General features: G+C 43.5%; 1 protein-coding gene across 6 annotated transcripts in view; it reads left to right on the top strand.

Annotated features, from left to right (window-relative positions):
• POLG (DNA polymerase gamma, catalytic subunit) overlaps positions 1–18,574 on the top strand; it is a 335,804-nt gene extending 317,230 nt beyond the window's left edge. For 2 of the 6 annotated variants that reach the window (XM_078776522.1, XM_068113586.2), the window contains exons 2-5: positions 4,784–4,930; positions 7,597–7,712; positions 9,629–9,718; positions 12,544–18,574. In XM_078776522.1, the coding sequence (XP_078632648.1) occupies positions 12,709–16,434 (3,726 nt within the window). In that variant the 5' untranslated portion in view covers positions 4,784–4,930; positions 7,597–7,712; positions 9,629–9,718; positions 12,544–12,708 and the 3' untranslated portion in view covers positions 16,435–18,574. The remainder of the gene's footprint in view (positions 1–4,783; positions 4,931–7,596; positions 7,713–9,628; positions 9,719–12,543) is intronic. The other 4 variants (XM_068113590.2, XM_068113588.2, XM_068113587.2 and 1 more) reach the window with 4 other exon arrangements.
• Positions 18,575–26,771: the final 8,197 nt, after the last annotated feature.

The raw sequence follows: 26,771 nt of genomic DNA, 5'->3' as shown, positions 1-26,771 counted from the left end.
ATGGGTAATGAACGTAGAGCAGCAACGAAGGCTGGAAAGGGTGGAAATGTGAATGGTTCGATGGATGTGCGGAGTATCGTTGAGAGAGAGGAAGACAAATGATGAATTGCGAAAGATGATGGGAATATTGCCTGTGATTGATGCTGTGAAGAGGAACAGGTTGAGATGGTTTGGTCATGTATTGAGGAAGGATGAAAGTGACTGGTTGAGAAGAGTGATGGAAGTTAATGTAGAAGGAAGTAGAGGACGTGGAAGACCGAGAAAGACTTGGCTAAAGATGGTGGAAGAAGAAATGCGGGCAAGGGGGTTAACAAGGAGAGATGCAGAAAATAGGGCAAAATGGAGAAGATTGTCATGGGGACCGCAAGGCTAACCCCCGCTCTAGCAGGGAACATGGCCTTAAAATGCATGTTGTTGTTGTTGTATTCGGTTAATTGTGGGCGTGATTCTGTTAGTTAGCTACTCAACGCAGTAGGTGGGACATATTTAGTGTTGTAAAACTGTTGCACACACGGGTTAGAGTAAATGTTAGGGGGAACCACGTCTATATGTCACATGTCAGTAAAGGTTAGTCCCAGATCTTTCTCAAAACCGGTCGTTCCAGTTTTTGTAGGTTCGACTCGGGGAAGAGTCTGACGAGGGAAAGGAGTAGTGTTGCGGTTTTGAGTTTGTAAAGTGAGTCTAATAAAGGTTAAAATTTCCCCCTCATAGTTAGTCACACGAGCAACATGTAGCCTCGCGATAGTGTAGTTATTTCTTAGTATTTGTGAGCTTAGTCCTTTTTCATTGTTAGTTCTGCGTTTGAGTAGAGTCAGGAGAATAGGTCCTATTTCTACCGACTTTCCAGCTTCCCTAGCCTCATGCCCCTTTGCGCTAACTTTAGTTCATTTTGGGCGAATTAACATGAGGCAGGCTAGGAGGATCGGTGCGGATCCGAAGGCGGAGCGGCAGAAGCGCTGACGGTAAACACGAGCCGCCAATCAGGGCTCAGAGGTGGTGGCGGCGGCGTTGCGTCACAGGGCGTGGTAAGAAGGTTCGAGAGGGTTCCAGAAGGTTCGGGGGCGTAGCTATATAACCCTTTGCGCAAAGCCCCCGAGAGGCCTAGCGCGCGAGGACTGCTGCCTGAAAGAACTCGACTCGCAGCAGTAAAAGGACTAGCGCGGGAGGACTTGCACCAAGAGGACTCGAGAGGAATGAGCGGGAAAGACTCGCGAGAGAGGGACTAATGAGAAGGACTCGCTGATGAACGGAGAACTCACGCGCACTGACCAAGCAAAAGAATCGTTGAAGAGGAGTTGTGAGCGTCAGAGAACTGTGAGAGATACGCGGGTGAAGAGAGACACGCATGAACCAAAATACGCGCTTTTATAAAGTGACGCTCGGTTGAGTTGGAGGCCGATCTATATACAGTGCATTAAGTCGTGCGAGTGAGAACGGCTGTGTAATCGCCAGCCGCGCTGAGAGTCCCGCATTTGCCATTCCACCTCATCGGCTGCCTTTGTTCGGGAGATGCGCTACGAGGTTCCTTCCATCGCCTGCTGCCATCTTCGCGGGCCGTGCTGGGACAGTGAAGAGCCGGACGGGGCCGTTCCTGAACAACCACGTCGACGCGTTTGGCTGAACATCAATCCATCTGCAATTCCCTGTGTGAGTGTGACAGGCCCGAGTCCAGGGGATAAGATAAGACTGATTAAGTGCTGCCGTGTATCTCTGCGTCCCCGATCATTGTATATACGTGTGGGAATAATTAAACATGTGTTCTTCCTTTTTCCATTCGATCGTTCCTGTGGTTTCCTCATTGGCTAAGCGTGGTACGAATAGAACCGCTCGAATCGGGTTCCACTACTAAACTGCACGGATCACGTGGTACCCAATCCGCTCGGCGTACCCAAACCACACGTGGCTCGTGCGAGGCTTGCTTCCTCGCTTCCGTGGCGGCGCAGGGAATTAGGTACGAGTGAGAGTTGGTCCCGAAACCCTACTTTGCGTTTGCCCGGAAGGGACGTCTCAAGTCTCGGTTCCGTCAATCCCAGAAAGAACAAGGGGATTAATCCCCCCTTGGTAAGGGGAAGAAGGGCGGCTTAGAACCGTAACAATATATATATTATATAACAATATATATAGAAAACAATATATAGAAATTTGACGAACTGACATGTGGGAAAGGTGGCATCATATGAAGGTGCCACATTGAAAGTCACTGAGCTCTTCAGTACGGCCCATTCTACTGCCAATGTTTGTCTATTGTTACGGGGTCCTCCCCTATTTACCTGGTCTCGGTGACCTCCAAACCTCGAGGGGAGCCCCGGCAGAAAAATATGTTATCCTTGGGGAAATCAATCAGATCATGAAGGAGGCCACACCAAGGGTTATGAACGAACAAGGATATATTCACAATCACAAACACATAAAGGGTGAATACATCAATTCACAATTACAATCACAATATTTAAGATGGTACCACCTTATATATCCCTCTAACCCAACTCACGGCACTCCCCCCAATGTCTCTGTACTCCTCCAAGGCGACGTCGAGTTGCTCCGGCGATCGTCGGTTCAATGGCCGCTCAAAGTCAATTGAGGCTTGGACGAGTGAAACTATCCCGAGATCACGTGATCCAGTTCCCGCACAATGGCGGTGGTATGGGCGCTTTCCAAAGACGCTCCAAACATGCACGTACACCGTGCAGCCGCAAACCGCACCGTCTCCTTCAAAGGCCGCTGGCGCGCACACATGTCCTTGGCAACCCACCAAGGAAGGCGAACCCAGCAGACGCAGCGACCTTATTCTGCGAACGCCGCGCAACGCGCGCGAGTCCCAATGGCGGCGGGCTTGTACTTGCGGCGAACTTACGCGACGAGGGTTCATCCGACTCCAACGTCGATCTGACACGCAGATGTGAACAGTCCCAGCGATCACAACGCTGAAGGCAGGACTTCCTTTATCAGCTCAAAAGTTCCCTCGCCACGTTCCTTCGACAATGCTCGCTACGGAGCTTCAACCACCACCTCCTTCCGGTCTCCTCCCACCTCCTTTTCTTCGCTCCACCTCTTCCGGTCCCGAGCCGGATTTTTTCCACATTGTACCAGGAGCGCTTTTAAATCTTTTACTCACAACAACCCGTTCCCTTAAGTCACCATAAGCATAATATCTAGAATACTTCGAACCAACAGCAATGCTCATAACCACAATCATTAATCCATAACACTATGGAGATTGCATGGCTGTGTGCTTGATTATATATACCTGTCAGCAATGGGTGTGGCTGAAATAGGCGAAACCACTAATTAGAAGGGGTGTCCGCATACTTTTTGTCATGTAGTTTATGTATATGTTTCAATCCAATTATGAATTGTGATTTTGAGTTTCGATCAATACAAAGCTGCTCCCGATCTGGAAGTAAACACTATGAGGAAGATTTGCTGGTTTGATGATACCTCAATACAATCGAGATTTTGAGTTTATGTAATGTCTTTATCCTTGGCATGCTGTAAATTCCCCCTGTTACCATAGAAACAGCCAATTTATAACCTTCTGCACCACTTGTAGGCAACACTACAACAGGGATAATGTTGAATCTGAGATGTGAAGGATTCATTTAAAAGCACTGTTGTAAATTTCTGTAGGATGGAGAATTAAACTTTAAATTCAGCCCTGTTTAATTTTTACCACCCGCCTATTATTACTGATCATTTCAGTTATGCTTCCAATCTTCGGTGAGGGTGACGCTCAGGTCATTGTTCTTAATATTTTTTTTACTGATGTTTGACAATTTGGCAAAGAGGTTTACTGCACAAACTAAAGTCCAGCTCTGTCTGTCGTCAGGTCATGCACCTTCTTTGGTTGCTATTCTCTGAACATCATTTAAGTGTCTGTGTGGAGGATGGTATTCTCAGAGATGCATCATTGTCTGCCTGTCTGAGCATATACCACCCATCTGACAGAGCCTTGAAACCACCTATCCCATACGTGTTAAACGTTATGATTGGTAAAGATTCAATCGTGTCCTAATCGAACCATTGCGTATGGTACCCTGGGCAAATGATCACTACATCATTAGATTGGAGTGCTTCGATGTTGATGTGGCACATGCTAGATAGACCTAATGGCCTCCTACTGTTCTTAAGTTTCTTATTTTTATTATACTTGCATCTCCTTTATGCAGTATTTGAAAAATGACTGTGGAACTCCTAAAACTTTGGTATTTTCTAACTTTATTTTTTGATGGTGGGAGGTGGACAAGTATAAATCCATGAAGTCTACTTTCGCAACATTGCATGCTCATTAAAATAGGGAAAACGAGCCAAAAGGTGTTTTGCAATGCTTGCAGTGACACGGCCCATGTACTCCATTAGAGGGGAATGAGTGAGGTCCGCTTTAAAAAGCTAATAAATGGATCATTAGATTGTGCTCCTGGGTGTTCTTTCCAGGCTGTGTGTGCTGCAATGAAGTCTGATTGCCCTTGCACTGGGGTTTTGATGGTCGGGGTTGTGGGGTTGGAGGAGGCTTTCCTCCATCGTGTGGCTGAACCAGCTGAATCAATGTTTCGTGCTCATCATAAAGGCATTTTGTGTGATAATAAGATCCCCAGAGTTTTCAGGTGTGAGCCAAATGCCGCTCAATGCACCCCTTCCTTCCTTGGTTACTTTTCATATGAGATGTTGGAAAGTAGCTATTTGCAGTCATTGGAAATGTTGCTGTCTGCAGCAGCAATGATCGCAGCAAATGTGCATGTATATTGGACTTCTTATTTTTGCAAATTACAATGCTTGTGTGCTTCAGGTCGTGAAAAATAAAGAAGAGCTGCAGTCTTGAACATCATATACTTTAAAGCATGGGAATCTGCAAGGAATGAAGAGACCTTCCACAGGAAATGTGTTTGGAGATTGTGATGTTTTGGATCTTCCGGAAGTCACGATGATGGCAGAGGTACCCATAAACATGCTCTCTCGCGACTACTTCAAAGTAAAAGTAAAGTTGTATTTCAAACATGAAAATACTGGTTATGATTGTTGTCAAAATATTCACTTCATATCCTGTTATAATGAAAAATGCCTGACCAACCTGTAAATGAAATTTCTTCCTCGTCCTCCTCAGTAATATTTATACAGGGTGTCTCAACAAAATGCATTTCCGAAAAGAAAACAAATAAACAGCCGACAGACGTGCAACGTTGAGTGTTTTAATACCTAACAGGTGGTATTAGCTTGTGATGGAATGATTGCTCGTCATCAGTCGGCTGTTACCCATAAGGCAGTGCAGAACAACAAGATGATATAGTTTTCAATATGTAAGCTCTGTATACATTATATTGAGACACCCTGTAGATGCAGCCATCTTTTGCCTGATAAAACCATTTTAAGAATGGCACTCGGTAGAGCGCATACCTCTGCCACGCTGAACAATTTACTTTTTCTATCCACCGATAGGCCGCATCTGGATTCAGACCTGAACCAAAATCTAATCGGCTTGTTCTTGTCACCGAACCAACTCTTGTCAATCACTCCTAACTCTCTTGTCACCTGTCACCTAACCTAGTTTTATCATAACTGAACACAATGTTTTGAAATATCATGCTATGTATCGTTCTTGGCACGACCTCTCAATGGTGAACAATCACTGAAAAAAAAACTAGAGAGTTCATAGAACACCATACCCCATGCAGTGTTCAGGTATATACAGGTTGTGTCGCTGCTTAAGGTGTCGTCCCAGTTAGCGGTTTTTTTCAATTTTATTTTATTATTTTTTTGTATACAACATCGAGGCTCGTGTAAGAGCTAACATTAATCACAAAAAAATAAACGGACACATGAAACGTATAATAAAGGGAGCGGGGGGGCAAGATGGGGAGGTAGAGGGAAGCACACAAGTACAACAGTAGAGAACAGGAACATCAGGAGATCTATGGGAGGGAGAGGCCTTGGGGGGAGGAGGCATGGAAAAGGGCGGGGGGGGGGGGGGAGTATAAAACACATGCACACTGCTCGGACTTCCAGGAAAGAAGTTGGTATTTCAAAAAAGTGGATCTGGGGTGAATTAACGGGGGTAGAAAAGATCAAGGTTTTTGATGGGGGAAGATAAGAGATGGTGGTGAACAGCTGTTTTAAAGACCTTGGGGGAGGAGTGGAATTGAAGAGAGTGAGGGAGTTTATTCCAGAGGTGGGAGTAAAGAGGAATGAAAGGGTGAAGGTGAGCAGAAAATCTTGATTTTGGCAATTTCACCAGAAGAGGGTTGCTGGCAGATCTGGTGTGACCTGGAGGAATATTTGGGGGACAGAGCACAGATAGAGCTGGGGTGCTTGGCCAGATAGGAGTCTGTAGAAGACAGAAAGACCACCTACCTACCTGCCTGCGCTGAGTGAGTGAAAGGCCCTCACAATCGGCTTCATCGCGGAAGATTCCAATGATTCTGAAAGCTTTGGTTTCAACAGCGTGAAGCCGAGCTAGGTGTGAGGCAGGAGCACCGGCCCAGAGGGGAGAACAGTATTCCATTGAGCTGCGGATGAAAGCCTTGTATGTGGTGAGGAGCTCAGGTGTGCCAAGGAAGGACTTTGCACGACGGAGGATGCCCAGTTGGCGACTGGCATTGGAGGCCAGATTTGAAATGTGGTTTTTCCCAGGAAACATCATGGCAGATAGTGAGACCCAAAAGCTTGAGTTTCGTTTCGTTATAACGTTACACAAACGTTACAAAAAAGTTTTTCGTTACAAAAAAAGTTTCGTTATAATGTCGTCGATACTAATTAGATACGAATGCTTCACAGAACGTCGTGATTGTTCACCTATAACTCACTATTACGTCATCGATTATAGAAATATGGAAACTCTTCAGTGCTACTGTAAGATTTATAAAGAAAAGAAAAGTCTTGTACAGCAACCACCCTTATACACCATCCTATAGAACATGTGTCCAAGTACTCCAAAACTGGAGGTTCTTGGAAATATTTAGAAGGCGATTTGTGCTCTTCAGCGTTCAAGTATAAAATTCAATTTAAATAAGGGTTTGAAGAGGTTTCAAGGCATATAAATAAATTAATTCTAGGTTTACGGCCATTTTACTCACTGACTATTACCTTCCCCTATCTACCACGTTAAATTCGTTCTTCATGCTTGTTAGTAGCCATAGTCATAGGTTTGCTTTCTGTCCGTCCGTTCATCCATCTGTCCATCCCACGTATGGTTTTCTGCACTTTTTTCCAAACCATTTAACATATTCAACCAAAACCTGCTATATGCTTTTATTATGACAAGTTACAGACCAAGTTTGAGTTTCAGGGCATTTCACCAATTTTTTAGGGGTTATGCCCTTTTTGCTTGGAACAAGAACATTCATTGGGACCGATAGTGGACATGTATTGTAAAACAATTGTCCCACTTGTTGTACATGTCCTTTATGACATCCTTAAAATAGTAAGATTCCTGTTTGGAATGATTTTCAATTTAGTTTGACTGTCAGGAGGGCAGAGAGGGTAAAAATATTATTTCACTCCTCTCTGTGTATGGCCGATCAGGTCGAATTCTGAGCCAAAGCACTGATGAAATTCATTTTTGCACAAGATGTAATTCGATTATGTGTTGTTTGTGTTTTCTACCAGGCACTTTTACCTGTTTCTATCATTATTTCCCAGACAGAGAGGGCCTTGCCATTCGTGACGGTTATGTTCTTGAAAATCCCTGTGAACTGCAAATCCGCGATGTGCAAACTTAAGAGGTAATGGGGAAAATAGGGTTAGGGACTTCAACTTTAAAATTTGTTACACTTTTTGCCAAACTGTACCGTTAATTAACATGTTTGTGCATCGTTTTTTTGTTATTTATTTTCATGAATAAAAGCGTTATTAAGAACATAAAATAAAGTATTATTTTCCTTTATTAAGAGCATAAAACAAAATTTTTGTTGAGTTAAGATCATGAAACTTGCCTTTAATAATAATGATGATAAACCTGATGCACTAATATTGTCGCATCTGTAGCTAGTTAACACCAGCCTTGGTTGGATGAACCGAACCCGATTTAACTCCGGAGGTGACCTCCCAATATGGCGGTTATTGCACGCGCAGGATTGAAGAGACACGAGGCATTTAACTACACAAACACATGGGTTTATTCCGAAACTCAACCGAAACACGACAACAAAAATGCAACAATAATGATCGATAATAAAATGAGGCGTGGATGAAAATAAATGCTGCATCTCTACTTCGAGGATCATCTCACACGAACACAAACCACGCACGTGGGGAAAAGTAATAAAATAATAATTCACACTGGCACTCAGCTGTCCCCAAAATGGGTCCTGTTGGTGAGGTCGGCAGTGGTGGTGTCTGCAGCCACCAGGCGGGAAGCCGGGAAAGATAATGATGGTGGCCAAAGCCGCGTGTCGAAGGCGCCATGGAAGCCTGGGGGTTAGGCGAGCAGGGAAGACAGCCCTCTTACTCTTCGGCTGTCCAACGCTCAAAAATCCTCCGTTCTTTTACGTGCTAAAGAAACACGTCCTGCACTGCAGCACAAGCCTCCTCTCGGTCACCACCCAAAAAACGCTCTCGTCAGGAACACCGAAAAATCCAAGCTTCTTGTCAAGCAAGAACCAAGCGCTTCTTCTCCGGCGAGAGCCAATCATGAAGCCTCTTGCTGCCACTCACACTCTCGCTCACTGATCCAATCGCAGGGCTGCTTCTTCGAGTTCGGCCACGTCATCCGGCTGCGTCACTCGCGAGGCGTGGCCTGCCGGTACTGTTTCCCCGCCCACCGTCGCTCCGCCTCTCTTGGGTGGGTCTTTGCTATATGCGTCCACGGAGTATGATTAATGGCCGGCTGTGTCATACGTCGCTGGCTGTACCGGCAAAAATGTTCGGAATGATGACAGAGGGTTTGACGCACAGGGGAAATTAGTCTTAAACCCTATTACTAATTAACACGTCATCACCCTCATATGATGAACATTTAAACACCACTTTAAGCTACATTTTCCCTACTTATGTACATTAAAATGCTCCTAGGTGTCGCACGGTCCATACTATTTCTATAAAATCTACTTTTCCTACTGTATTCTTTTACCTACCCCCATAAACAACAATATGAAGGTTTGATGGGGTTATTGTGTTAACTGAACATGTTAATGAGGTGAAAAAATGGGGAATGTAGTTTGCCAAATTGTGATTATTTGAGCGCATTGACTGCAATCTACAAACCTTGCCTCAATAAATTCATCGCGATAGAGTGAATCCGTGAAAGGGAAACCCGTGAACAGCAAAGCCTTCCTGTATTTTAAATGTAATATTCAAAATACTTTTAAGTAGTATAATTGCTTCTTTAAATACTTTAATTGATATTCAACTGAAATAAATAAATAGTGGAAGAAGATGCCCAAAATATATAATGTGTTGATATTTTGGAGATTAGGACTCGTAACATATGCAACCCCCCTCCACCCCTCCTCTTCTTTTTTCTCACCTCCCGCATGTGTATGTTGTAAATAGATGACACAATACATGATTGTGTAAGACATTTTCTGTTTATACATGCTGGAATGGATGTTTTTCTTAACATTTTACCAAGCATTTGAAATTGTACTTGTGTATTGGTGACACATTACATGTATTTAGGTGTCCATGTGTTTTTTGACAGATGCATCTTATGGTGCAATGATTGGGCAGATGGAAACAAGACATACAAGAATACTATGCGAAGTTGTCAACATGAATTTATTTGCATAACGTAAGTGTAGCAGTTGTTATTTTTTCACCCATGTTTTTCATGTCATTTTGAAAAACGTTTTTTATTTATTTTAAATTGACATATGTGGGAAAGTTAAAGGCCCAGACCAGGAAACGAACCCAGGTCCTCTGGTGAACCGTACCAGTGTTCACCAGAGGACCTGGGTTCACTTTCTGCTCTGGGCTGTAACTTTCCCACATATGTCAATTAATTCGTTATAATCCTGTTCATTTATTTAATTAATTATTTTAAAATGATATGACATTTTGTTTTGCATTACTGTGAATACTGATTTAGAAATTTAATATTTATAAGTAAATAATATACATGAATGCTTATTTGATGTTTCTGAACACAATGAAAGCTTCCCCTTTATGTATGAGCTAGCACTGCTTGGAGATTGCTTTGAAATTACTTGTACACACCGGTGTGTGGATTTTTGGCTTGTAAGGTCGTTTAAAGCTTTATATACCTAGTACCATTTGCTAAAGGAAATGCATTTTACATTACATTGTAAAATTTATTACACATTATTTTACATCATTACAAAGAAATTACATTTTAAAACATTGAGAAAACAAAACAAAACAGGTTAAATGAATTAATTTGGAGAAGTGCTGATCATTGACTAGTTTCCTATCCACAATTAAGCATCTATAATTCCATGAAACTGAGCGGCCTTCTGTCAATAACTAGGAAATAATAAATTGGTGGCTTGTGCATTTTTATGATCTACAATTATAAATGTTTGCTTACTTCAAACATATGATGTGCCTCAACAGGAATTTGCATATACGATTGGCGTGATAAATGTGATTTTTAACTCTGCCACCAAAGGTGGATGGAGGTTATTTTTCATTTCACCCCTGTGTCTGTCTGTTTGTCTGTGAACAAGGTAACTCAAAAAGTTGTCGACGGATTTGGACGAAATTTGGCGGAGAGTTAGCCTATGTCACAAAGACGAAATTATTAGATTTTGGTGAAGATCCGGATCCGGCTAGTGTAATTTTCTAAGTGATTCTTCACCATTGGGAGATAGGGATAAAACCGATACATAGCAAGATATCTCAAAATGTTGTGGACTGATTTGGACTAAACCTGGTGGACAGGTTGGGTGTGTGACAAGACCGAATCGATTCGATTTTGGTGAAGATCTGGATATGGATTCGGATACGAGAATTATTTAATTTCTAAGTGATTCTTCACCATTGAGAGATCGGGTGAAAAGCGATATATAACATGATAGTTATAGAAGTTGTAGACGGATTCGGATGCAACTTGGTGTAGAGGTTGCGTATGTGAGGAAGAAGTGATTCAATTTTTGTAAAGAATCAAATCCGAATCCAGATCAGAGAATTTTTAAAGTGATTCTTCACCATTCAGTGATAAGGCTAAAACTGATACATAGCACGATATATCAAAAAGTTATGGACGAATTTGGACGCGACTTGGTGGAGAGGTTGTGTGTGTGACGAGGACGAATCGATTCGATTTTGATGAAGATCGGAATATGGATTCGGATACGATAATTATTTAATTTATAAGTGATTTCACCATTGAAATTGGGTGTAAAGTGATATATAACATGATATTTTAAAAAGTTGATGATGAGTTATGACTAAACTTGGTGGATGAGTTGGTTAGGTGACAAGTACAATCTGATTGAATTTTGGTTCAGGTACTTATCCAGATCCTCCGACCTATCAGTGGGATACAAAACATGAACTGTTCAGCCCTGTGGAGCCGTTATAGTTTTACTTGGGATGAGTGAACAGAATGATTGGATAAACATGGTCTTGTTACCTACAATGTTACACCAAAAGAAGGAAAGGTGGTCAAACACATCTATTAATGACCTTGAAAATGCTGCAGGTATACAGGTTTCCATTCAGTCAATTTGGAATAAATTTTAAATACGCAGAATAGAAAATATGGAATCCGCCAATACCAACACTAGTGGTCATCGCCATGACAGGACAGCAAGTTAATCCAAACTTATTGTAATCTCGAAGACACCATTGATTAATTAGAGGCCATTGCTCTTTACAAGTGAGTATATGCTTTGTTTACAATTTCCTGATCATTATGGGTGGATCTGATTCGATATCAGTTCAGGAATGAGATCCTCAGTCATTTGTCAGCACCAACTTTCTCCAGATGAATGGGATTACCCAACCCATCAGAATATTTAAATATGTTGATAAATCCATTGTTCAAATGGACTGAAATTTGCCTGTCCATTCACCAGGACTAATCCTTGTGATCACATTTGGAGCATTATCTTGTTGCTCTGCATGCACATCAGCTGCAAGAGTTGCATTCACCACGATAATTGGTTGTTACCCAATTCGAATTTCTGAGATGACTTATTGAGCATCTGCCACGCTGTAATTTCCAAGCAGTCGTTACTGCCAGATGTGGGCACACATTTCTCGATACGCTTTTGCAGGCTTATACAATTTTTATTTGTTGCATCTTAAATTTCACTTCACTATTTATGGATTTTCTTTCATTTTAATAGATGTCTTTAATATTGCTGTCATCTCTTTCATACATATCTCGTTTCGTTTTCACCAACTTCTTTTAACATGTTCCTGTATACCACCGCACTTGTGTTGAATCTCTGTGCCATTATAATATTTTTGGGGGGTTTGTTTTCTGTGATGTAACATTTTCTTCATGGGAACTATAAGCCAATAAAGTTATGTTTAGCTTAAAATGTTAAAGCACTGATTCTTAAAAGACAAATATTGCTAAAATTTGGAACAACTTTCACTGCGAGTTTCTCTAAACACTTCTGTTTTGAAAATGTATACCTTTTGCAGGATTTCTTCAGCACCATGTTTTGAGATATCCAAGAGTGCTGCGCCTCGGGCAATTGGCTCATTTGTTCCACTGAGAGCAGTTCTGCTGACCAGCTGGTAATTCCATCTTTACTTCGAAGGGCTTTGCATGACCAACATTCTCCCACTTATTTGTGCTAACTTAACATGCTATTTTCGACTTTCAGAAGACGGCCAATTTCAGCAATGTTATTCAAATCACCATTCTGCTTCTGCAAAACACAGTGGATGATTAGGAAATGCCTAAAAATGAATGCAGTTACGTTTTCTACAAAGGAAATTATCAAAGATCCACACCGGGCAGTTGGAGACAACGGAATTGAACACAAGACAACTGAAACCAATGTGGATTCTCTTAAAATTCCAAAGAAAGTTTGCAAAACGGACAAAGAAACGGCATCACGTATGAATCCATTGAACATCCAAATGCTATCAAGACAGCTACATGAGCAACTGTTTGGAAGCAAAGAGGTATCATACTCAGAAGAGAGTGTACACCGCAGTGTAGAGCACCTGCATGAACACGGTTTGTGGGGCAGACCCACGCCACCACCTCTTCCTGAACTGAACATTGATCTTCCAGAACTTGAAGCTCCAGATCTTGACCAGCATTTTCGAGCTATAGCGTCACAGCAAACTCTTCCTTACCTGCGTGCATCAGGGGCTCTAGTGTCCGCTTGCACCCTCCCTCCCCGACCTGCCAAATGGGCATACTCTCCTGGGTGGACACGGTATTCAAACGGAACTGATGGGCCTGGTACTCCAGTACCTTTCCCAGATGATGCAGGCCTTGTGTTTGACGTTGAAGTATGCCTTTCGGCAGGAAACTGCCCGACTCTTGCTGTTGCAGCATCCACTAATGCCTGGTATTCGTGGTGTAGCCACCGACTCACTGAGAAACGCTACACGTGGCCTTGTGATGTTAGCATCTCTGATCTTATTCCACTTGAAACTGACAATGCAGGAGTGGATCAGGCAAGTCAACAGGTCAACCTCCCACGCCTCATTGTAGGACATAATGTCAGTTTTGACCGGACTTACATCAAAGAGCAATACTTGTTACAGGGTACTCGACTCAGGTTTCTCGACACACTAAGCTTACACATGGCCACATCAGGTCTCACGGGCTTGCAGCGCAGCCTGTGGATAGCTAAACAACGAGGTTCTTCAAAGAATTTCAGTGTAGCTAAACACAGTAAGAATCAATATCGACCAAAATCTGCATCACTCGCTTTAGGATCTTGGCACTGGGCTGACGTATCAAGCGTGAACAACCTGTCGGATGTACATAATCTATATGTAGGTGGTAAAACGCTCGATAAGACCAGTCGTAATATTTTTGTGTCGGGAAGTATTGACGACGTTAGATCAAGGTTTCAAGAGCTTGTATCATATTGTGCCGATGATGTTACAGCCACTCATGAAGTATTTTGTCAGTTGCTGCCTATATTTCTTGAACGATGTCCACACCCAGTCACGCTGGCTGGCATGTTGGAGATGGGCCAGTGCTATCTCCCTGTCAATGAGAACTGGCCACGTTATTTGGCTCAGGCAGAAGCCACCTACGAAGAACTGACCACTGAACTTCATTCCACTCTTGCACGCCTCGCTGATCAGTCTTGCAGTTTACTTCACCAAGACATTTATCAAGAAGACCCATGGCTTTGGGACATGGACTGGTCCACACGTGAGTTCAAATTGAAGATAGATAAACAGAAGTCAAAATCGGGCAATTGCAGTCCTGAAGTGAGAAATTTTAAGGAGCCTGATATTGAAGAGGATTGTGGGCCAATTTCTGAGCAGCAAGAGGAGGTGCCATCCCAAGGAATCGCACTATTAACACAATTGAAATCTAAAACGGCTGTGCGCCTTCGTAAAAGGATACAACATTTGCCTGCTCACCCTGCATGGTACCGTCAGCTTTGTCCCCAGTGGAGTGACTCCAACTGGGCCCCTGGACCAACTTTGCTTGGACTTGGTATGCGAGTCACACCAAAGCTCCTCAGACTCACTTGGACAGGATATCCACTGCATTACAAGACTGAGTATGGTTGGGGCTATGTTGTACCTGGTCATCAGCTAGATAATATGGAGGCTGTTGATGCTCAACTCCCTTTAAGAACATTGCAAGCAGCATGTGTGATGTTTACAAACCAGCAAGCTGTAGTCCGAAATTCATTCGATCCTGATTCTTCTTCCTTCACAACCAGTGATGCATGGAAAGAGATAGAAAAGATCGGCCGTCTAGAGTTGATGGAGAACCATGGACTACTTCAGGAGAATGACATTGATGAAGTTCCAGCTGATGAATCTAGTTCAAATATTCAAAATACTGATTTTGAAGAACAGGCAAACGTGGCTGGATGTTGGTTTTATCGCTTGCCCCACAAAGATGGAGATGATAAACGTGTTGGAAATCCCTTGGCCAAGGATTTCATGTCAAAAATAGAAGATAGTACCCTCCAGGCCTGGGGAGGCCCAGATAATGAAGGAGCCGCAAAGGCCTTGGAAATTAATAAAATGGTTTCTTTTTGGCGCAATGCCAACAAGCGCATTAACTCCCAAATGGTTGTGTGGCTCAAGAAAGAAGAGCTACCATATCAATTACGTCAATTCACTGTCAATGAAGATGTTTGTTTTGGGGCCATTTTACCGCAAGTGATTACAGCAGGAACGGTCACACGCCGTGCTGTAGAACCTACTTGGTTAACCGCGAGTAATGCGAGGATTGATCGTGTTGGAAGTGAGCTGAAGTGCATGGTACAAGCACCACCAGGGTATCACATTGTGGGTGCTGATGTTGATTCTCAGGAGCTCTGGATTGCTGCATTGATTGGAGATGCTCAATTTGCTGGAATACATGGATGTACTGCATTTGGATGGATGACCCTACAAGGCCGCAGAATTGATGATACTGATCTGCACAGCCGTACAGCACAAACAGCCTGCATAACTCGTAACCAAGCAAAGATTTTCAACTATGGAAGAATTTATGGAGCAGGCCGGCCTTTTGCTGAAAGGCTCTTGCAGCAGTTCAATCCTACGATTTCCCCACAGGACACCTCTTCTACTGCACAGCATGCATATGCTGCTACAAAAGGTGTACGCAAGTTTCATTTGTCAGAAGAAGGTCTGTGGCTTGTTTCTGTTTTGGGCCTAGATGTGGATATTGATGATGAAGGACATGTATTTTCCAAGGATTTGAAACATATTCAGCAAGCAGCTGCCCGTAGGTCACGTGGTAAGAAGTGGCGACTGACGGATGGCATGCGCTGGGTTGGTGGATCCGAATCTGCAATGTTTAACCGGCTTGAGGAAATAGCAGGGTCTGACACACCCAGGACCCCTGTGCTGGAGGCTTGCATCAGCCGTGCACTTGAACCGTCTAGTGTTGGTGATGAATTTTTGCCCAGCCGTGTTAACTGGGTTGTACAGAGTTCAGCAGTTGATTACCTGCACTTGATGTTGGTGGCCTTGCGTTGGTTGTGCGAGAAGTATTCAATTCCTGCTCGACTTTCGATCAGCATCCACGATGAGCTGCGTCTGCTCACACCAAGTGCTGACCGTTATCGCACTGCATTAGCATTGCAGATAGCTAACCTGTTGACTCGTGCTATGTTTGCTTGGCAGCTGGGCATGCACGACCTTCCCCAATCAGTTGCATTTTTCTCATCTGTGGAAGTAGACTCTTGCTTACGTAAGGACGTGCATAATGATGCCATAACACCATCAAACTCCACAGGCCTCCGGCGACGTTACGGCATTGAATCCGGTGAGGAGTTGGACATATATGACCTCATCAAAAAAACCGGTGGTAGCCTCAAATCCACTGATGTGGACCATGATGTAAACTGTCCAGCTGGGCATGCATGATCTTCCCCAGTCAGTTGCATTTTTCTCCTCTGTGGAAGTAGACTTTTGTTTACATAAGGACGTGCATAATGATGTTGCAATGCCATAAAACTCCACAAGCCTCCGGCGACATTACGGCATTGAGTCTGGTGAGGAGCTGGAGATATATATATATATATATATATATATATATATATATATGTATATACACACTAGCAGTTACCTGGCGTTGCCCTGAAAATAGTCAGTCGTGTGTGTGTGTGTGTGTGTGTGTGTGTGTGTGTGTGTGTGTATGTGTGTGGTGGGCTTTTTATCGTCGGAGGAAGCCATGCACCTTGGGCATGCCCCTAGTCTAAATCTGATGTGCCCATGTTTTTTGTCCTGAACATGGGCACATCAACATCAAAGTTACCCCCAAGGACCCCTTCTTCCTTCTCTAAGTCACTGCCTTAGGCTGTCCATGAGGCACAACTGAACAAACAGACATTCACAAATAGGGTTATATATATATATATACACACACACACATGAGCTCATCGAAAAGTCGATGGTAGCCTGAAATCTGCTTTTGTGGACCATGATTTAAACTCTCCGTAATCCATAGCAAATATAAAATCGCTTTTTATACGAAGACAAGATAAAGGTTGCAAAAGTGCAACATGAATGTGCCTCTTCACATATGTTTTCAATTGAAGCATTGTTTGATATTTCGTGATGAATTGTATGATGAATAAAGGTTATTCGTCATCTTGACTCTCACACTGTACTCCCATATTATGTGCTCATTGAGCTGTCGTGCAAAATCTTCTTGTAGTTCTTCAAATGGGTGTTTGGTAGACAAGCTCTTGTTTCAAAAGGTGTTTGAGGAAGTTCCTCGAACTTGCACCATTTGGCTGTTTACATTTTAATCTGAATGCGAATGCGTGACTCGTTGAATCCGCATCTGGCCATATCATGGTGACGCATTTCGTCCGTTTCCAAGCATGCAATATGTGCACATGATGAGACGCACAAATCCTGGGTCATTTTAAAGGATCTCGTGGAAGGCAAGGAATAGTGAATAATGTTTATCGCCCCGCAAACAAAAACCAAGCCAGCAATATCGCCTCTATATTATTAAAGGAGTGTTCAGCTTGAGGATGATAAAGGAAAAGGGTGACTTGCTGACATCTGACTTCATTCCTAAATATATAAATGGCCAGGCTATTTCCTGCTTTTTCACTCCCATGCCCCCTAACCCCACCAACCTCCAATGGAGATTTTATACATAGATTGCCGAAATTTAATTCAGTGTCAATTTTATACAACACTAAATTTAATTGAACTGTATGTTTTGTTTTGTTCTGTTTATATGATTGATACTTGGGGAAGAGCTCTATGTTGTTTTGTTTTGTTTTCCCCCAAAGTTTTCCTGTTGCAATCTATTGTCCACTGCAGAGGCTTCTTTGCATTTGAAGAAACCCCCAAATCTCCTGACTGCATAGGCAAACTCCATATAATTTTTTTTGTCAATTGGCTAGCAATTGCAGATATCCTTGGACTTGTATTTGCAGACATCCGGCTTTTTTTTCTCGTCAAGCTCCAAATGCGCGTCTGCGTCAGATTCGGATTCATGGAAATGTATCATACGCAGTCATCGTAACGTCGGATTGTGTTATGCTTGGTGTTGTTGGTGTTATTATTTCCTCTCACTGGAGAGGTTTGACGATTGTGAGAACGGATTCGCGCCGGCACTTTCAAAAGTTATGCGCTTATTTATATTTTTGGGGGGACGGGATGGGGATGCAAGGGTTTGTTGCTGTGATTTTGATTGTTGGCCCACTTATTTTTTGGAAGGGGGCTTTTATGAGCAAAGTAACAAACAAATTGAATAAACAATAAACAATTATTGAATAAACAAAAACAAGTGTTGAAAAAGTGCAGTCCTGCTTTGTAATTCCCATTCTTTCCTTTTGGTCTGACCTTTAGTTGCTCTGTTATTGTTTTTTAAGGGTGCATTTGTTTTAATAACACAATCTGAAGTAAGCACTCGTTTGTTGAACTAACTGTTTGAGGAGATACAACTGCAGTATATCTTGGTGCCTCATGTTTGTATTTCTTATTAATAACACTTGTGTATGAAAAATATTTTGCAAGATTGAATAAAGTACATATTTGTATAGTCTTGTGCCTCTCGCTCCGTTTTAAAAGCAGAATAATATTGAACCAATTGCACATCTCTTTATGCTCAACTTCACATGAACCTAATTCAATTTGATCTGGGAGAAGTTATTAATATTTGTATGAAATTGTAATTATTATTTATTTATTTTGGGAAAAGTTTACCAGCAGTGCTTATGAACACAGACTGTAGACCTTTGCCTCCAAGGATTTGACTTTTCTGCTGTTGCATCCCACCCACCTTCTTTTCCATTCCAGTGGCATCAATGCACCACATGGGGTTTGGTAATAGCTGCGCAGTCCTGCGAAGCACAAATGCAACATTCCCATTAGCAGGAAAGTTACGCTTTGTGATTGCAGCAGTGCATTGGCACTAAATTGGTGTAATGATTGCCACTTAGACTGGACCAAACACACTGCTGTATCAAAACTCGTTCTCTTATTAGCTTTTCATTTGGAGTTGGCCATCCAAAACAAACTGCAAAGCCCAATGTGCTTTTCTATTTGTTCGCAGGCCAGATATAATTCTTTGAAGTGTATAAATGCTGTAATATGTGAAGATTTATAATTGAAAAATTAGTGCGACTAGAATGGCCATTGTCTGTTTTTTACGAGTTGTATAAGTAGAAAGTAAAAGTACCTGGCAGATACAAATGTTAGTGAAACAAAGAAAACTGGAACAGTACTTGGTAGAGCACATACCTCCGCCAGTCAGAACAGTTTGTTTTGTATCCCACTGATAGGCCAGATCCGGATTCGGACCTGAACCAAAATCTAATCGGCTTGTTCTTGTCTCCGACCCAAATCATCCACCTACTTTTGTCATAACCCGATCACAACTTTTTGAAATATGGTATCATGCTATTATATCGTATCATGCTATAATGTTCCTCCTGATATTCTGGTGCTGTATTTGGTCAGTTATTTGATTACAAAAAAAAAATTATAGTATCCGGATCCAGATCTTCACCAAAACCGAATCGATTTGCCCTTGGCACACACCCAACCTGTCTACCAAATTTCTTCCAAATCCATCCATAACTCTGATATGCTGCTCACAAACAGACATGTAAACATAACCTACGTCCACCTCTGGTGGCGGAGGTAATAAAACTGAGCCTTTTTTTTTCGGTACGGGTCCCTTTCGATGTGCACCAGGTCCTTTGCAATATAAAAGGATTGCACTTCAGAGGTCAACTTCGTGATTACATGAGTTAATTTTTGTCAGCTTACTTTCCAAATAAAAGGATTTGACTTATTATTATTTTATTTTTTTAATTGGGCTCTAGGCTTATGGAGAAGAGCTCAATGGATACAGCAGATTCAAAAACTACCGAAGGGTATGGGGAGAAGAGGATGGACATACAGTACACAATAAGGAAAAACACAAAACTGAGTAACATTGTCCCAGAGAGGAACATAACGAGAAAGCATCGACGTATGTAGAAGATATCATGGATGTGCTTTGTTGAGTGCCTGTGGTAGTGACCGGCGATGCATTTGAAATACTGAAGTGAATGGGACAAGATCACGGACACATTGAAACGGATCCATGATCGGGAGAATGACGAGATAAATGAATGCAGGTGGGCAACCAATCTGGACTTTGTGAGGGTGAGGTGAAAGTGTCTTTAGGAATGAGAGGGCAGGAGGAGTACGGCCAGGTGGAAACTTGAATTGTATAGAGGCCACCAACTTGCCACCAATGTTAGAGTTGCAGGCCATGGGAATCTGCTTCCTGTCTTGAGATTCCAATTGTGCAGAAGGCCAATTGTTTTTGACCACCTCAAGAGAAATAGGGTTGGAGGCTGCACCAGCCCTATGTGGGTGGCAATAATCCATGGAGCTCCAAATCCATGCCTTGAAAACCGCATGTTGTGTTTTGTGCAGCTCTATGTGGAATACCCGGATGCTGATTGGCCTGTGATGCACTCTTGGTAAATGGGTCCTCCTATGAAAGGTTATGCATCATAGGCCAAGGAGATCCAGGGACTTTACCTCTTCCAATAGTTGTACAGAGAAGTACAGGATCACCTGAAAGTGATCACAGGAAGAATGGTTGGTGCACTTTGGAGGGGTAAAGCGACTTTCGGACCACCCTCCAGATTACATAGTTTGATTGTGGATATTCGTCAAGAGGCTGTCGGAGAGCATGTGGCTTCCCCCATTGAACACCATCAGTTGTTTTTCTTGTCCAGGTCTGATGAAATGGATTAAGCAGTGGCCACCTTTTCACCGGTGTGATGTATCGTTCTGCACAGGGTGGAGTCAATGGGAAAATGCTGATGTTGGTTTTCAACAGGATCAGATATTGATCATTCATTATTATTTAAAGTCATCTTGTGTCATAGAATTGTCCGTCAGAGAGGGGTATCTGCTTGCCCTATTGTTCAAAATGGAATGGTATATTTTGTATATGAGTATTTTGAGTATATTTTGGAAGCTTTGAGTTTGAGACCTCAATAATTTATTAGTTATCAACATTTCTTGAATACTTTTAAAATTTTCTAAACAAAGTTACTAAATAAAAGCGTGATGAACAAAATATTTCGCTTTCATCCTTATTCACAGAAATGTATCGTTTAAAGAAACTGTAATAATTTCAATGAGACTTGCCGGATTAAATAATGTAGAATATCATGTATCTAGTACCCACACTAGAGGGAGACCCAGCAAATCGCCAGCGCAACTGGGGGGGCTGTGTGCCAATCCATGCGGACCACTCATGCCCAGGAAGTCAGGTGCCACGCCATCTTGGACACCTTGTCATCAATCCTCTTAACACAGTGCAGACCTGCTCGGTCACAGACAATGGGAGACACAGGGAAAGACACCCCTCAACTGGGCAAAGCACTTACTTGGATCAAACCTGTCTGCGGTCCATGCCGTCTGCACAACAGATGACAATTAGCATTAAATTTAACCTTGTATCTATTTGGGGTGTTTTACTAAATCCTTACTACAAATACAAACGGTGCTAAGGCCTTAATTCTCCCTCTGACCCACCTCCCCACAACCTCCACTCGTAAGCGCAACAATATATTTAAGGCTGAAATGCAGTCAAAAGTATATTCACGATAGCCAACTAGCTCTGAAACTTAGCAGGCATGCTTGCTTTCTGTCATGTTTGTGCTTCGTAATTCAGATATTGCACGTGTGTGTGTGGATATATATATCTATATATATAAAGTAGAGTTGGCCTCTGTGTCTGTATCCTGATCTATCTACGATCTCTAAGATCTCGAGAACCCGTGGACGGATTTGCGAGCGGAAAGTACTGTTCGACTCGGGATGGTCCCAGGAATGTCACGGAGACATAAACATTTTAAAAATTTCGGGTTTTAAAATTAGCGTATTATTAGCACTAGCAGAAGAGAGAGGGATTCGAAGGGAGGGAGCGCAGCGCTTCTAGCGCTTCTGACTACAGCACACCTTAAAATTAAAAAAACTTCGGGTTTTAAAATTAGTGTGTTACGCGTAATTAGCGCTAGCAGAAGAGGGAGGGAATCTAAGGGAGGGAGCGCAGTGCTCCCTCCAGCGCTTCTGTTAGCGTAATTAGCGTATTTCGGAACGTTAATTTTTCAACTTCATTATTCGGAATCAGTACGTCCCAGAGAACCTTCGTAACGTTAATTTTTCAACTTCATCCGATTGACATGGGACCAACGGCATGTGACAAAGAGTGAAACATACAGGCTACATTTATTTGACGACAATGAGTTCCGACTTCCGACCTCGGTGGGATGACAGGCTGAGTCAACCCCCCTGGTGTGAAGGGGGAGGAGGAGGGGAGGGGGAAGAGAAGGGGAGGGGAACGAGGGGGAAGGGGATGGGAGGGGGGGAGGGGGAGGGGGAGGGGGAAGGGGGAGGGGAGGGGGGGAGGGGAAAGGGGGGGGAGGGGGAGGGGAGGGGCCCTTCTTCCCCTGGGCACCCCCGCACCCTTCCCTCCCCCCTTCCCCTCCCCCTCCCCCCCCTTCCCCCTCCCCCCCCATTCCCCTCCCCTCCTCTTCCCCCTCCCCTCCTCCTCCCCCGCTTCCCCCTCCCCCCTCCCCCCCGTTCCCCTCCCCTCCTCTTCCCCCTCCCCTCCTCCTCCCACTCCCGTGCAAAGCCGGGTACCTCTGCTAGTATATATATAAAACTTAGTTTTTCCACATGCGAAATTTGCATTCATGTTTATTTAAATTATACAATGGACTACAAAATGTAAATGTTTCATGATATTTGTTATATTATATCACCTTTATCTATCAATATTGTTGAAATGAAGATCAAATAGCTGTATGTTGAAAAAGTCAAAACTTTACATGGGGTGTACTTACTTTTTCACGTGACTGTATGTGACACAGCTCCATTACGAGCCTCAGATCCTGAAAAAAATGTGCCAGATTTTATTTATGCAGTTAAAGGGTGGGAGTGGGGCAAGGTGAGGTGAAAATGCATCTCGTCAGATCCATGAGTGGGGCAAGGTGAGGTGAAAATGCATCTCATCAGATCCATGAGTGGGGCAAGGTTAGGTGAAAATGCATCTCGTCAGATCCATGAGTGGGCCAAGGTGAGGTGAAAATGCATCTCGTCAGATACATTGCTGGCAACTACATCTGTGTTGCTCATTGGAGATCTGTAAGCATATTCCTGAACGGTGTAGACCTAGTAGATCCTGTGTATAGGACTTATAGTTCAATCTGATACTAACAAGGCTGCTTTCTTGCTTTATAAACCCATACCTATAACTTCAAAGGACTTGCAATATGTATTATGTAATACAGTTATATCACAAATATAAAGACAATGGTTTTCAATTACCTTTGTTTGTTGCTTTTCTATAATCCTGAGCACTATTTTGAGGCCTTTATTGGATTCCTTAACCCAGAAAACATAGGATTAGCATATTTAATAAAGTTTCTAGGTTGACTAGAGGCCGAGATAGCGCAAAATATGTATTTTATGGCGGCCATTTTGAAAGTCCAAAATGGCGTCCATGCAGGTGTCTGTGCAAATGCCAACATTGATTTTCGGATTCTCCATGCTCTGATGATTCCAAAAATGTACAGGTTTGCTAATCTCCCAAAATTTTGAACGAAAGTATATTTGTTAACATAGTGAACCTGACTTCATCACTGTCCTGAGTGTCATTTTCGCAAAGGTGTCTATGCAAATGCAAACATTAATTTTTGGATTCCTCATGCTCTGAGTATTCCAGAAATGTATAGTTTTGCTAATCTACCAACATTTTGAACGAAATTATATTTGTTAACATAGTGAACCTGACTATGCCTGCGGTCAGTGAGTGAAAGGCCCTCGGAGTTAGCTTCATCGCAGGAGATTCCAATGATTCTGAAAGCTTTGGTTTCAACAGCGTGAAGCCGAGCTAGGTGTGAGGCAGGAGCACCGGCCCAGAGGGGGGAACAGTATTCCATTGAGCTGTGGATGAAAGCCTTGTATGTGGTGAGGAGCTCAGGTGTGCCAAGGAAGGACTTCGCACGACGGAGGATGCCCAGTCGGCAACTGGATTTGGAGGCCAGCTTGGAAATGTGGTTTTCCCAAGAAAGATCATGGTAGATAGTGAGACCCAAAAGCTTGAGCGACAGAACTTCTTGGAGAGGATTGTTGAGAAAGTAGATGGGAGGGTTTTCCAGTCGGTCTTTTCGGAGAGACTTTTTTTTTTTTTTTTTTTGTATACAAGATCGAGACTCGTGAAAGAGCTAACATTAATCACACAAAAAGACAAACCGACACACAAAACACAAAAAACAAGGGGAGCGGTAGACAAGATGGGGAGAGAGGGGGAAGGACACAAAAGAGAGGGGGAAGGACACAAACACAACATTTGAGAGCAGGGACATCGGGAGGACTTGGGGGGAGGTGGGAGAGGATTAAAACATATGAACACTGCAAGGACTCTGGGGTGAATTACCGGGGGTAGAAAAGATCAAGGTTTTCGATGGGGGAAGATAAGAGATGGTGGTGAACAGCTGTTTTAAAGACCTGGAGGGAGGAGTTGGATTGAAGGGAGTGGGGGAGTTTGTTCCAGAGGCGGGAGAAAAGGGGAATGAAAGAGTGAAGGTGAGCAGAGAGCCTAGACTTTGGCAGTTTAACCAGAAGAGGGTTGCAGGCAGATCTTGTGCGACCTGAAGGAATATTGGGGGGACAGAGCACAGAGAGAGCTGGGGGAGCAAGGCCGGAGAGGAGTCGGTAGAAGACAGAAGACCACCAACCTGCCTGCGGTGAGTGAGTGAAAGGCCCTCGGCGTTGACTACATCGCAGGAGATTCCAATGATTCTGAAAGCTTTGGCCTCAACAGCGTGAAGCCGAGCAAGGTGTGAGGCAGGAGCACCAGCCCAGAGGGGGGAACAGTATTCCATTGAGCTGCGGATGAAAGCCTTGTATGTGGTGAGCAGCTCAGGTGTGCCAAGGAAGGACTTCGCACGACGGAGGATGCCCAGTCGGCGACTGGCTTTGGAGGCCAGCTTGGAAATGTGGTTTTCCCAAGAAAGATCATGGCAGATAGTGAGACCCAAAAGCTTGAGCGACAGAACTTCTTGGAGAGGATTGTTGAGAAAGTAGATGGGAGGGTTGTCCAGTCGGTCCTTTCGGAGAGACATTGTAAGAGTGTGAGATTTGTCAGGATTGAAAGACATGTTCCACTTGTTTGACCAGTCTGTGATTTTGTCCAGGTCTGCAGAGAGTGAGGAGGCTGCAGACTGCCGATCTGAGGGATGAGGAATGGAGCGACAGAGAGTAGAGTCGTCAGCAAAGAGATAGAGAGGATTTTCAAGAGAGTCAGAGAGATCATTGATGAAGACCAGAAAAAGCACAGGGCCCAGAACACTACCTTGGGGAACTCCAGCCTGAACAGGAAGAGGAGATGAGAGAAACCCATTCAGGGCCACACGTTGACTACGACCAGAGAGGAAGTCCGCCAGCCATGCGTGGAGATTTCCATGGATACCAAAGGAGGAGAGTTTGGAGAGCAGAGCAGGGTGCCAGACCGTATCGAAGGCACGTGAAATGTCAAGGGAGACAGCTCTAATTTCCTGTTTGGCGTTGAGGACCTCCATCCATTGTTGAGAAAGCAGAAGCAGCATGTCCAGAGTAGAGTGACCAGGTCTGAAACCAAATTGATGATCAGAGATCAAGCCATTGGAGAAGAGGAAAGATTTAATATCTGAAGCAATGATGGATTCCATGACTTTGCTGATAATTGGGAGAAGGCTGATTGGTCTGTAGTTGCTGGGATCTGTTTTTGCACCTTTTTTGTGCAAAGCGGTGATGTTGGCTGATTTCCAAGCAGATGGCAGATGACCTTGAGCAAAAGAGAGGGTGAAGAGAACAGAAAGAGGGAGTGAAAGTGCAGAAGAACATGATTTTAGGACCCGTGGGCTGATGCCGTCAGGACCAGTTGCAGAATCAGAGTCGAGGGTTGCCAGAAACTTTTCCACCTTGTCAGGAGGAAAGGACACAGAGTCCAGGAGCAGCTGGGTACGACTGGGTACGGTGGGTACAGAGAGGGATGGGTTTGGGACACAAGATTTAGAGGCAAACACAGAGTTGAGGCATTCAGCTTTTTCACGTCTGGAGTCAGCCGTTAAGTCGTTTGAGGTGAGGGAGGGGATGGAGGGGGAACAAACACCAGAAACAGATTTGACCAGACGCCACCAGGATTTGGAAGAGGGAGACAGATTAGAGAGTTCGGTCTTGAGAATGGTGAGATATTGTTTCCTGGCTCTCCTGAGGGTGGACACACACTTGTTTCGGGCTTTGTGAAAGGAAATGAGATTTCCTTCCGTTGGATTTGCTTTCCAGGAGACGAAAGCAAGTTGTTTCAGGGCAACAGCCTCACCACAAGATTCCGTGTACCATGGACGGGAGGAAGGGTATGACAACTGAAGACGAGATGGTATAAATCTGTGCATGAGAGAGAGCAATTTACTTTGAAAGAATTCCCAGGATGAGTTGATGTCAGAGGCGGTAGAGATGGGAGACCAGTCCAGATGATTGATGGCTGCTTGAAGACCGTGCCAGTTGGCCTGAGTGAAATGCCAGACTCGTCGACGCTGAGGAGGCTCTCTGAGAATGGTCAGAGAGATGTCCACTTTGACAAGCACATGATCAGATGAGCCGATTGGAGCAGAAGAAGAGCAGCAGACATTTTCAGGGAAGTTTGTCATAACCAAATCCAGAAGAGAAGATGCTCCGTT

This window comes from Myxine glutinosa, chromosome 4, assembly GCF_964187855.1.
Source record: "Myxine glutinosa chromosome 4, kmMyxGlut1.1, whole genome shotgun sequence".
Lineage (NCBI taxonomy): Eukaryota > Metazoa > Chordata > Myxini > Myxiniformes > Myxinidae > Myxine > Myxine glutinosa.
This window is presented reverse-complemented; position numbering and strand designations above follow the sequence as displayed.